General features: G+C 24.6%; 1 protein-coding gene across 1 annotated transcript; it reads right to left on the bottom strand.

Annotated features, from left to right (window-relative positions):
• Nucleotides 1-10,077: 10,077 nt before the first annotated feature.
• Nucleotides 10,078-13,070, bottom strand: LOC101512390 (transcription factor HY5-like). Its single transcript, XM_004514228.4, has 4 exons — nt 12,782-13,070; nt 11,682-11,877; nt 10,414-10,570; nt 10,078-10,290 (listed from the first exon to the last, which is right to left on the bottom strand). The coding sequence occupies exons 1-4, from the start codon at nt 12,936-12,938 to the stop codon at nt 10,243-10,245; spliced, it is 558 nt and encodes a 185-aa protein (XP_004514285.2). The 5' UTR covers nt 12,939-13,070; the 3' UTR covers nt 10,078-10,242.
• Nucleotides 13,071-14,423: the final 1,353 nt, after the last annotated feature.

Genomic DNA, 14,423 nt, shown 5'->3' with positions numbered 1-14,423 from the left:
CAAAGAAGACACTAGAACATGTTTTGAGACTCAAAGCCAAGTTAGTTAAGTCAATCATTGTTAGTCTCTCGACTACAAGGCCGTTAATATTGCACCAATTATGAACTTCATAATTGAGGCCTTCAAAGCCCACTAGGGTCCAAGGCAAGAAAATATTAAATGAGCATACTAACTTAAGAATTAGTAAGACATTACATTTCCTATTGTCATAGTAAAGATTCAAAGCCAAATTGCAGAAATGAGATATCTCAAAGGATATCTTAGGGCACAATCAGATAACCATCATAACTATGAACAATTGATGATACTCTGAGTTGATGACAACCTAGTTCCAAAGGACAAAAAGAGAGTATCTAAAAAACCATGGAAGGGAAAATGTATAATTAAGAATCATTATTAGAAGTGATCAAGAGATAACTGGTGCTAATTTATAGGAGAATCACTAATTCCCAATATAATATGCAAATGGCTTATAGGAAAAACGGGATTTGCCCGAATATGGCAAAACCCTCTAATATTATTTGAGAATAAAAATTCTTATTATACTTAAAAAATGGATTTTTGTTAGAATCATTAGCTTATGTTGATATAATCAACTAATTAAAACTTATCCAGAAAAACTTAGTAGTTCTCAAAAGATGAGGTGTGCAAAGGTCTAAATCGGTCTAAAATATGAAACATACAATTCGAATGTTAGTAGAGGTTATGATCAATGACAAGATGTACATATTTTCCAACAATTGCTAAAACACTTGAGCAAGGCTTCTCTAGAGACAAAACCAAGAAGCCAATAGAGAACTATAAAGCCCTACGAAGGATGAGATTTTAGCAAAGGGAGTTGATTTTGACAATCAAATAGCTTCTAAGACATGGAAATAATAGAGAATGATTATACTGAATTCATGTTACATTCAATACGTGACAAAATTTTCAATTAAGAGACTGGTGGTTAGTGGTTGTGATAAAAGCCATTGATATAATACCTGAAGAATTTTGGAGGAATGATTAGCAATACGAGGTGCTAGGCAAGTATACCATTGTGGTGGAAGTAGAATGGGAAATTCTAGCTTACTGAACTAGCGATACCACTGAAGATATGGTGTTTGAGAAGCCCACTATTGACATGTAAACACCTGAAGATGTTGTATATCAAAGTATACATCTGAAAGATAATGGACATGATTAATAAACACTCACTTATTTGTCTGTTCCTCTATATATGAAAACCTACATCATTCAGAACTTGATTGGTGTAGGCTTTCATTTAGAATAGTAAAATGAACTTTTAAAAAAGCATTTCTGAGTTGTAATGCTTTCAAAAAGGTTAGACTGTACTTTAATAATGAGCCTATGAGAGTTAGTTAATAGATTCGCCTCAAGCCTGACTCAAGCCTTAGAAACCCGAGTTTATCCTATTTTTATCCTTACTATGAATCATGAATATTTATTGACATTTATACATTAACCTTTATATAATATACCTCCGATTAAATTTATTTGGTCTTAATCGTTCGGTTATTTGACTATTTGATCGTGGATAAATATTTATCTCATATATAATTTATACAATAAATTTTAATTACTATATTACACTTGTTTTATTGGGGAATTATTCTATCACTTTTTCTGTGAAAATATATTTTACTTCTTTTAAAATACAACTAAAGTTCATTTTTTTAAAATACAAATATTACAAAACAAAATCCAGCATACTGAATTTTGATGTTATATTCAATAAAAAAAATGTTTAAGCAATGGAAAAATTATGAAAATTATATCAAAAGTTGAAGCTCATAGTAGAATGCAACACAAAAAACAGTCTCAAAAATAGATGAAGAGGGTGAAGATCACACCCTCTTCAACTCACTGCAGACTACGAGTGGATGTTGTTTTTTAAAGAAGAAATGATGTCATGAGAGAGAAATCAACAGATTGTGAAGAAGTTTTGGAAGAGACAAAATGCCAAATGATCAATAAATGCTATATGTTTATTTTCTTAGATATATATTATATTATAATTTTTTTACCAATATATTAGATTGTATTAACGAGTAGAGCACACCACAAAAAAAAATTATTTAAAAAAAGATGAACGTAGAGATCACAATTTCTCTCATTCTCCGTGGACTGCAAGCATACATCATTTAAGAAAAGAAGAAATTATGACATGAGAGAGAAACCAAAAAGTTGTGGAAGAAGTTTTTGTACGTGGTGTCACCAAAATCATAGAGTAGTTGGGTGGGTGTCGGAGACAAAGTGAATTGTGTAAACTAAAAATAAAATCGTATTAATCAATAATAAATTACTCAGTCTTTCTCATTATAAATCTCTGAAATGAATTGTGTGTCCATTTTAGGAAAACTAGAAGTATACCCGCGGACTAATACGTGAAATTATTATTTTTTTTTAAATTATATGGAGAGTTAAAAGTATTAATTTTAAGTGAAAAATCATCTTTTAAATTGATATATTGTAAAATATCAGCATTTTAGAGGTTGAGTTCGGAAATATAAAGCATGTTAGAGGTTGAGTTCATAAATATAAAATGATTTTGATATTGTAGAACTAAGATTTAGTAAAGTAATTAATTATTTAGCAATGTATATTACTAACAGATCAAAAAGTTCAAAATTATGAAAATTGTCTAAAAAAATACAAATGACAATTGATACTCGGAAACATTAAAAGTTTAACAAAATTGTGTTAGGACAATGAAATATATTTCATAATCATAATTAAAATGTCTATGATCGTACAAATTGCAGAAATATTATTTGCATTGTTATATATTTTACAATATTACAAAAAATTTAAGTTTCACTTTATTATACTAAAATATATATGCACAATAAAATAGAAATAAAAATTAACACACATGAAATAAATTAGTAGAATTATTTTGGTGTCATGGGTTTACTTAAATTTCTTTCGTTGTCATTTAGTTCGCTAATCAAACTACATTTAACATAGTAAAGAATTTACACTATAATTCTTTTTCATCTTGGAGTAGTACCCTTTAGTATTTGTGGTCTAGTGAAGATGTGTTTGTGGGTTTGACCAGCATCCATGTCTGGTGACAATTATTTGGATGTTGAATTCACCATTTTTACAATTACTTAAACCACTTTCACATTCACACAACAATTAATCGGTACAATATAGTCATATAGAAAATATGTAGACTTATCAATCAAGAAATGCAGAAATACAATCAAATCATATTACAAAACCACAAAAAATAACTAACTAAAAAATGAGATAATGTTACCATGATAGTTATCCAATATTGTTGGTCTTATTAAACAATTAAAGAGAACACCAATTTTACTTCTTCAATTTAATATAAATCTTAAATGATTATGCAACATCAAAATCTAGAAAAACACAATGTGAAGAAAAAAAAAAGTACAGTGAGATTAGACGGACAATATCAATTTGAAATAAATGGAAGAATAGAGATTTGAAATTGAAAATTGCATATCAAAACCGAAAAATTTGATCATGACAAAAGATTACAAAGAAATTATATTACAAAACCACAAAAAAAAATTAATTAAAAAATGAGGTAACGTTGCCATAGTAGCTATCTAATATTATTGGTCTTTTCTGACAATTGAAGAAAATAACAATTTTACTTCTTCAATTTAACAAGAATTTTAAATGATTATGCAACATCAAAATCTCAAAAAAAAAAAAAAATACATTAATCTAGAAAAAATAGTACAATGAGATAGGACAGACAAAAAAAATTAATAAGTAAAAAAATAAATGGAAGAATAGAGACTTGAATGTAATATAAGCAAAAAGTTGCAATGTGTCTATAAAATATATTAAATGTTTAACAATTAGTATTTCTTTAAAATAATATAATAATTAGAATGAGTATTGATTAACTTATTAATTTTAACAGATTATTTGGTTCATCATATAGACTATTAATGATTAATATATCATTAACTTTATACTTATTACTATATTTTAATGCGTAGATATTTTTTACATAATAGTCTTTTTGTATTATTTTCTCATAATTTTTAATGAGTGAAATATGATATAAAATATTAAATTATAAATCGATTGATCAAATCTTTAAATATTTTTTAACAAGTTTAAATTTTATTAATTAATTAAAATATAACTAAAATTTTAATATAATAATTCAATAGATAAAATTTAATATATGAATTAATTACAATTACATTCTTCAAAATATTCTACATATTATCAAATATGTGTTTATAAACTCACACATAATAATTTATTTAAATAAACTCACTTAGAAAAAATATTTTACAAATAAAATTAATAACTTATATCTTAAAGTCTTATTTGAAAATTTTATTTACAATAATAATAATAATATTTTAAAGCCTATATATATATCCTGCACACATTCAAATCATATACCATTTGAATCTAATTTGTATCCGATTTGTATCCGGTCTTTTCATCATTGTCTCTCCTTCAACCAAAATAAATGCAAGACAGGAGAGAAAATCAATTAAAAATATTAAAAAGAAAGGAGAGAGAAAATATAAGAGAGAGGTAGAAATAAATTAATTAAATAGATAATTGAAGAGAAATAATTGAAAGAGATGATTCAATTTCGATTAAATATTATGTTCTCTCTTCTCTCAATTCTCTCATCACAACTATCCACTAACATCACTAACACTACTTCTCATATGTCAGTTCTATCTGTAGCCTGTTGTGCTCGACAACTGCAGCGAAATTAGATTTCTGTTTTTTTTTTTATTTTTATTTTCATATATTATACAAATACTTTATTTATAATTACTTCAATATTTTTTAATATACATGGACTTGAAGTAACACTTAACCAAATCATCACCACTTAGAGGTGTCAAAAATTACTAGTCGACGAAAGTAGAGTTGTCAAAATAGGTTAATTCAAATGAATTAATCTGTCCAGCCCGCTTAAATATAAGATTTTGGTCTAATAATTTCAAGTCCAAATTTTTTTAAGGCTTTTTAGTCCGATTCGAATAAATCTATTACCCGTATGAGTACCGAGTAGCCTGCAACCCGCATAATCAATTTAAAAAAAATAAAAAATAATAAAATTAGCTCACATAAAAAAAATCTAAAAGAAATTCAACTCACGTAATTGGTTATATATATATATATATTATCTTTTGTGATAGAATGTTATTTTGATTATATATTTTTAACAATCAATTTCTTTATTTTTCTAAGTAGACAATCATCCAACACTTTGTAAAATGTGAACATTTCTTAAGAAGTCTAAAAACACTTATTATAGAGTCACATTAGAACTATTTAGCACTCTATTTGCATTTGATTTGAGTTTAGATTATGTTAGACAAATTTAAATTCATTTGTGTTATGCTAGATAATATTTTTAACTTTTGGACAACTTGAACTTATTTTAATTTGTGTGTTGTTTGGATAATATGTTGTTTTGAAAATTTTGAATTGAATTTGTGTTAATTGAAAAATTCAAACTTAGTTTATGTATAAAGAGTAAACCATAATATTTTTTAAATGGACATTAAAATTGATTTATACAATTAAAGCATAAGTAGTATACCATAATATTTTTAAAATGGGCATCAATAAAAATTTTTAAGTTAAAAGAGTCGCAAAAAAATTAAAAATATAATGAGTCAAAAAAATATTATAAAAAATGTGTGAATTACCCGTTTAAACAAAATCTAAAATTCGTTAAAGTCGACTTTATATAGACCGGATAACCCATTTTAACAACTATTGACGAAAGAATCTAACCTACTTAAGAAATATTTGAAGATACAAATACTACTTTAAAACATTAATAGTCTTATGTAGCATCTTATAGTCTAGACAAATTTAGTGTTTTGCTCTTTTTGTAAAAAAATAGAATGTGATTAACTAACTTCCATGATCTTTGGAGTTAAAAGTAAAACTTTCAAGTTGATACTTTGTGCAGTCAACGTGATAGATAATAATACAATTTAATCTTTAATTAAGATTTCTTTCTTCTGTTCTAAATAATTGCCGCATTAATTATTTCAATTCGTGCAAAATAAGAAGAAAAAAATATAAATTAAGAGAAAATAATAATATTATCAAATTATGTTTATTAACAATTTTTGTATTCTAAATATCATAAATGAAAGTGGAAAAATAACAAATTTGGGAGTCATGTACATAATGGGTCTGTTTGTTACAAATTTTTTCAAAAATAATTTTTATAAAACTTTTTATTATCACTTTTTCAAAAATGAATTTTAAAATTAAGTTTCAAATGAAATATTTGTTCAAATAAATTAAAAAATATTATTTTAAATATTTTATCTATTTGTTACAACTCTTTTTGAATATTGAAATTTCAAAATATGATTAAAATGAAAATCATTTTTAAATATCATAAAATGAAAATCATTTTTAAATATCATAAAATGAAAATCAATTTTTGTATTCTAAATATCATAAATGAAAGTGGAAAAATAACAATTTTGGGAGTCATGTACATAATGGGTCTGTTTGTTACAAAAATTTTCAAAAATAATTTTTTTAAAACTTTTTATTATCACTTTTTCAAAAATGAATTTTAAAAATAAGTTTCAAATGAAAAATTCGTTCATATAAATTAAAAAAATATTATTTTAAGTATTTTATCTATTTGTTACAACTCTTTTTGAATATTGAAATTTCAAAATATGATTAAAATGAAAATCATTTTTGAGAGATATCTTTTTTAAAAAAATGTTATTTTTATGATATTAAATCTCTAATAATGAAGATTTAAGTTATTAAATGTCAAAATTATTTTTCAATTGATTACAAATGAGTCTGAAATAACTTATACTACTTTAAAGTAAACTCTCATAAAAATTATTTTTGAAAATATAAAGTTAAATCACTTTTAAAAAAATCTAAAATAAACAAGCTCAATATATATTAATTAAAAGTATGAGTGAGAATATAATGAAAAAGTCGAACTTTGCTTAAATAAGTCAGACCTATTTTAAAAAATTAAAGTTTGATTATGACCTATTATCCTTTTGAAAATCCTAACTTTGCCTACTAGCTTATGAAAAGCTATTTTATGTTAAAATTTAAACAAAAAAACATTTCTTCTATTTCTAAAAAGACTAATAGAATTATAAAATATGAATTTTGTTGAGTCGTATAATCATAATATCCTTTTTTTTTTTTGTAGTTTTCGTAACAAATGTGTATTTAAACAACAATATAAACAAAATAAAAGAATATGTATGGACGTCAAAAAGTGGAAACAAAAATATTAGGGTTCAAATTTTTAATAAGAAATTTATTATTACATAAATATAAATTATCTTTTTTTAAAGAGAGGAAATAAAAAGTTAAAACAAAATATCAAGAGTTTTTTATTTTATTATTATTATATAGAGTTTAATTGGTATGTATTATCACTCATTGTTAAAGTATTTTATTCTCAACACATCAAAACTATTTATTGTTGTGACTTTTGAAGTAGTTAAGATAAATTCAAAAGTTTTTAACAATCTAACACTTGTGATAACAAACTTTGTAATAGAAAAAGTGTATCACTTGAAGATATAATACTCAAGTTAATAAAAAGAGATCGAGAATGAGACATTCTCAAAAAAACCACTTACAATATTAGATAGAGTAATAATAAAAATTATTGTTGAGTTGCAATAAAACATAACACTACCATAAAAAATTATAATAACAATACCATACAAAATTATAATAAAAATCTTTGAGTTAACGGAAAGTTAACAAAAGACGTGTATAAATGCCTCATCCAATCATATAATTAAAATAATGTAATAATTGAATTGAAATAACCAACAAAAATTTAAAATAAAAGTAACACATAGTAGAAGTAACCAACAAAAATTTAAAATAAAACTAACACATAATAGTAAAAATAAGATTTACCAAATACACATAGTTTAACTATCAACATTTCCTTTTTGTCAATTTGAAGGATATTGAAGCCAAATTACAATTTTAATGTTCTTGCATCGCAAATTTGAAGGATATTGAGGCCAAATTACAATTTTATTAGAAAACTGATGAGTTGGTTAAATTAATGATACGACAATTTTTTCCTTTCACTTTGAAAATGTTACATGTCCCAACAAATAAGATTTATAAATGTTACGGGTTCTAGTCGAGATTTATATAATTGTATACGACTGCAAGTCACTTCAATGACTCGCGACTTCATATAAACTTCACATTCTATTGTTTTGAAAAAGACTTTCAAATTTTATAAAAAGACTTTCAATTTTTTTATTTAGTACAAAGGTTTCAAAAAAAATTATTTAATAAAAAACTTCATTTTGAAAACTAAAATTGATAATATATTATATAAATTTAAAATTATATCAATAAATATCAAATCAATTGATTATATTATATAATATTAATTATATTAATTTAATAAATAATATAAGATATAAATGTTAACTCAAAAATATAAATGAGTTTGAGCAAAAACTTTTATTGAATTGCAAAAGGGTCGATATTTAAATAAGTAAAATTGAAAGTATAAAATTACTCGTTGATATAAGTGAAAGATATTTTTTTAGTAAAAAATTGTATTATTAAACTTAATATAGATTTTATTAAAAATGAATCTTATTGCAAATTATTTAATGTCTTATTTGGTGCAAGTAACTTGACTAATAAATGTGATAGGAATTGAAGAAATATTACTTATAAATTGAGAAATCATAAGCATTGAGCCCATAGTTAATATGAAAAATATTAGTTACAAATTGAGAAATCATAAGAATATGAAGTACATTGTTAACATGTGAGTTTTTGGTGTAGTACAACATATATACCTTATTCAACTAAAAGATAGAAAATTTTACATGAGTTATTAAGTTGTTGTAGAACACTTGAGATATCTTATTTTATTTTTTGAAAAATATAGAAAAAATAAATTTAAAAATATCATAATATCATCATTCCACCTTTCAATTATTTCATTAATTAACAATAATGTAGTTTGATTTTTATTCTACTTAGAGTTTATTCATTCCACTCGAAGGCTATATTGAATTCAAATGATACATTATATAAAACTTATTATATTGAATTCAAATTATTCATGATATATAAAGTAGTTAATGATTTAAAGTCATTGATGCAAAATGAATATTTGACCCATTCAATTTGGATTATAGTTGTTATGATTTTTTACAGAAAGTGCCCGTTTATGTTTGTTATTAGAAAAATTCTTTGTTTTTTTCTTTGAGAAAAAAAAATGTCATTAATTGCTAAACAATAGTATATGATTGATGTTTAGTTAAAATCATTCGTGTGATATGCAATACATAAAATTGATTAGGGGTTATCAACCCAAAGAGAAAAACAGGTCATTATTACTAAATAAATTAAATTTTGATATTTTCATAATAACCACTGTAGCAAAAAATTCAAAATAAAAAGAGTAAATGAAGTACAAAAAGAGAATGAAAATTATTCAATAAGATATTACAATCTCATAATATCATTAGAAAGATATTTCTGTCCGAAATTACATCCTATTCAATCTCAAATCAGAATTACACCTAACGTTTTTCAAAAACTCCGCATCGCAAATAGTTCTTGAGAATCTAAATCTCATTTATTTATTTATTCGGAAATGTCAAAATTATAATCTTAATACAATTATTAGTATTAATCTAAGTGGGAACTGAACCCTTCACATAAAATTGAAGTCATTTCCTCCAATGGACATCTTTTAAGTATAATTATTCACATATTGTGTATCCAAAAAAAATTATTTATATATTTGAAGTGTTCGGCAAAGTCACCATTGACCAAACTAATAAATATAAATTAATATTTAAGATATTTTCAATTAATATTTTAAATGTTTTCAATTAAATTAGTAATTTGAACTAACTAATAATTAGTATTTGGATTACGGGTTACAATATTTGGTTATTGAACCTATATAGTTTTTAGTTAATTATAACTAACCACTCAAATATGAGACTTGTAAGAGATTAAAAGATAAATGATGGCCCATAGCCCCTCAAGCATGAGATCCATGACAACGAAGAGCTTAAAGAGAGAAGACCGTTCACAAACAATTGCAAATTTTCAAATATAATTTATAACACAAAATTTAAAAGTAAAAATATAAACTATCATTTTAGGGATGTTACAATATTATGTAATAGACAAACCCACATATAAATGTATCTCCAACAAGGCCTAATTTAGAAGAACCTTTTATCTATCTCTCTAACATTCATTGCTCTCATCAACTTTGGGTCTAGTACTCATAAGAACCTGTGCAAGTAAATGACATCGAATAAATTAACTTTCATTTGACATGATGTTATATGGTTCAATTGTAAGTGACAAACAATTTCATATCTTAGATTAAAAAAGATTTATTTCATGTTTTGTTACCTTCCGGAGCATAGTGTTCTCATTGATCAAAGTTGAGATACGTTCATCTAAGTTGGAGTTCTTATCTTCCAACTCTTTAGCTCTTGATTCCAAGTCATTCACATACACCTTTTTTCTTTCACGAGCTTGTTGGGCAGAGACTCTGTTCCTTAGTAACCTGTTTGTAACACAAGTCATTTACTAGTTTGAGATGGTTTGCACAAACAACCTTATACTATTGAATAACATTTTTAATTGTAACTTTTACAGAATCTCCTACTAAATGTATTTCAATGCTTGATACCATGCTCAACATAACAATCAATCAATCGCCCACTTTTTAGAAAATGGAATGAATTGATTGGTTGTTTGTGATGTTGATTGCTGAGGCTTAGCAATAAAATATATTAATTAGTGGACGAAATGTATATAGTGAATTATTCTATTTAACAGAAACATGATTTTAATCATCTTATTTTAAAATTCGAGATTTTGGTCTCAATTTCACAAGTTTCAAGAATTTTTCTTTCAACTCAATTTTAGACTTATTTGTTATGACACATTATGTTCATTAATGAAATGAAATTACATTTAATGATGTGACAATGTTGATTTAGACCACAAACAATGGATTAGAAAGCCTCTTACGAGCTTTTTCAATTTCATTGATTAAATATAAATCTATTCTTATCATATTTAGTGTTATGTGGTCCAAATCAACAATGTTACATCATACTATTTCCATCTCATACTGAATGTCACTTTAGTACAAAAAAAATTGTCTCAAAATTAATGTCATTTACAAATTTCAATAAAACTTTAATTATGTTTTCTGATTCTATCCTTCAATTATTACTACATACACAACATCTAAAATATTATTTTATTTTACATTGATAATAGTAAAAAAACTTATCAATAGTTAAGATAAGTAATTTGATAAAATAACTTTTCTCCTTCTTATAATTATTATATTCTTAATATATATACAATGATCTTAAACGACACTAATTCTAAGCCAGAGAAAATAAAATTACATCAATGATGAGTGTGACACATAAGAAATAAACCTCAAATTAGATTGTGGGAAACATCATGAAACTTGTGAAATAAAAAGAACAAAATACACGTTTAAAAATGAGAGAGAATAAATTAATGTTTCATGTAACATAATCATATATAACTTAGTAATAATTGATACCTCATGGTGAACCATATAATTTGGTGCATACAACACATGTGTAACAGCACCTTAGGTTGAACTAAAGTTTGTGTTTCTATGTATGTACCTTTTGTGTCGCCTATACTCTTTATCCACCGGGTTTCTTCCACGGCGACGCTTTCCGGCGAAGTCGGTTTGAAGCTGAGGATCTGCTGCATTGCTTTGATTGTGGTTACTATTAGGATTTGTCAATTCAGAATGCACACTTTGACCTGTTGTAGCTTCCACATCCGGAACTGTGAAAAGATCTTCATCGCTATCTTCTGCCATTTGTAATCAGATCATTACTTATTAACATCACATATTTAGTATTGTGAACAAAACAAATGGCATTTTTGTCATAAATAAAAGAATTCCCAAAGCAAGTTTAGTGTTCCATATCATATGAGATATGACTTGATAACCAATATTTATAAGTCGGACAATTCTCACCTTTATAAGTCAGTTTTATAGGAATGAATTATATTTTATAGAAAAACTTAATATACTAAAAAAAATAAAATTTGTACTTCATTTCGAATTTCTCTATTTTGTTGATAGTATATTTCTTTATCTTAAATCTCTAATTTTTAAAGGATTCTCTTGATCTTAGTCAAAACATAAATAAAGTTCAGCTAAGAATTATTTCAGTATCCAAATAATGCGAACAATTAACCACTTGAATTGTGTTGGTTGTAGTATTGGAAGTACATGGTATTGTTCTGTAGAGTCTAATGGAAAAAGTACATGATTGAATCTGCACATTAAAATATTAAATGTTAATGCAACTACTTATACCATTCGAGTGCACTTATTGCACACATGAGGGGGAATTTTTTCTGGAATTGATTCCTAAAAAAAAGAAATAAGAAAATTTAAAGGTAGTATTTTTACAGTTACATATGCGTGTGTACTTATATTTCAGTTTTGAGTTAATTTAATAATATTACAAATTCAAACCATTGTTTATGTTACACAAGGGCCCCTTAAAGGGGAGACTTTTCATGAAACAATTTATTTTAAAATTAACATTTTTTATAGAATCTTGTGAGTTTGGACTTTGGATTAGTCTATCATATATTTTAAATAAAATAACGATACTTTAAAATTAAAATACTAAAAAAAAGAATTGACTGAAAATAAAATACTAAAAAAATAGAAAACACTATAACTTTAATTAGTACCTACCAAACATATGTGTTGTGTGAGGAGGCATAGGAGGAAGTCTATTCCATGAAGAAGAAGAGGAAGAAGGTGCTGCTCCTGTTGTTGCAACTCCACTTTCCTTCATCTGAGTGTTGTTGTTGTTGTTTGGTTTACTCTCTGTGGCTCTTGAAAGAGACATCTTTCTATTTGATTCTCTATTGATGTCTCAAAGGAATTTGGAAGAAGTTAAAATAAACTTAAAGTGTGTGTGTTTGCAGTGTTGGGGTTTGTCTTTATTTCTTGAAATTTTATTGTTCTAAAAGCATTGCCTTTTGAAACAGTGATGATGGGACAAAGTGTTTTGGTTCAAAAATGAACACGTTGATGTGCAAGGAACCAAAACTTTCCTCTCTCTCTTTTCCGTGTTGTTATAGTATATGGCTTCAATTTACTTTACTCTTAACATCACCTATATCACCTATTGGTTAGTAAAAAAAAAAAAAAAAGGCTATTGTTACTGTAGAAAAAAAATGACATATTGTTTAATATTTTCTTTAAATAAATTGCAAAATTTTAGACTCAAATTTGAGATTTGATATATAATCTAATAATATTGATATTTGTGAATTGAATTAAGAGACATTGTTTAACATTTTTTTATGTCTATTGAAAAAAATATAAAAGTATGTAAATACAGTTTAAATAATAAATGTTTTAGATAGAGATTTACTTGAGTTTGGTTTGAGTTGATTTAGATCAAACACAACATTTGAATTCATCAATTTTCTTATAAAAATTTTATTTTATAAAAGATATTAAATTACATCATAATTAACTCACACAACTGTGAGATTTAGGTCCGAATTCGAAAACTTCAACCTAATAATAATATTTACATTTGTCGGTTGAACTAAGACTTAAAGTCTAAATTCATTAATTTTATTTAAATTGATTTGAGTTATAAACTTGGTTATTAATTTAAATAAATAATAACTTTATAGAATAAAATTCTTTCATTTAATATCCAATCAATTCTTTTATAATTTATTTGGTTTAAAATAATAGATCTTAAAATTATTTATACTTTCATTCAATAAAAATAATTCAATCTCTCACATTATATTTTATAATTTTCAAATTAAAGATAATTATTTATTGTACAAAATAATTTTAAAATAACAATACATTGATGTTCTTAAATTTCATTACATCTAAAAACATAAATCTATTATATATATTTAAAACAGACTCCCGAATGTCACCTCACTCTCGAATGCCACCTCATTCTATTTCATCCACCTATACAAATATTTCCCACATCAACCAAAAAGCTGATGTGGACCTCTCCTCCTTTCTCTCCTCTCAATCATGCTCTCAATGTCTAATCTCATTCAATCCTACTCTCAATAATAATATTATTTTATAATAAATTTATAAATTATAAAATTATAAAATTATTTTACAATTATTTATAATAAAATTATAATTTATAAATTATTTTACAATTTGATAATAATTTATAATTTATTATTATCAAATTATTTTATAAGTTATTTTATAATAAATTTATAAATTATTTTATCATATTATTAGTCATTTACCAATGTTAATAATTTATAATAAATTTATAAATTATAAAATTATTTTACAATTATTTATAATAAATTTATAATTTATAAATTAT

The sequence above is a fragment of the Cicer arietinum genome, chromosome 3 (assembly GCF_000331145.2).
Source record: "Cicer arietinum cultivar CDC Frontier isolate Library 1 chromosome 3, Cicar.CDCFrontier_v2.0, whole genome shotgun sequence".
In the NCBI taxonomy this organism is placed as follows: domain Eukaryota; kingdom Viridiplantae; phylum Streptophyta; class Magnoliopsida; order Fabales; family Fabaceae; genus Cicer; species Cicer arietinum.
This window is presented reverse-complemented; position numbering and strand designations above follow the sequence as displayed.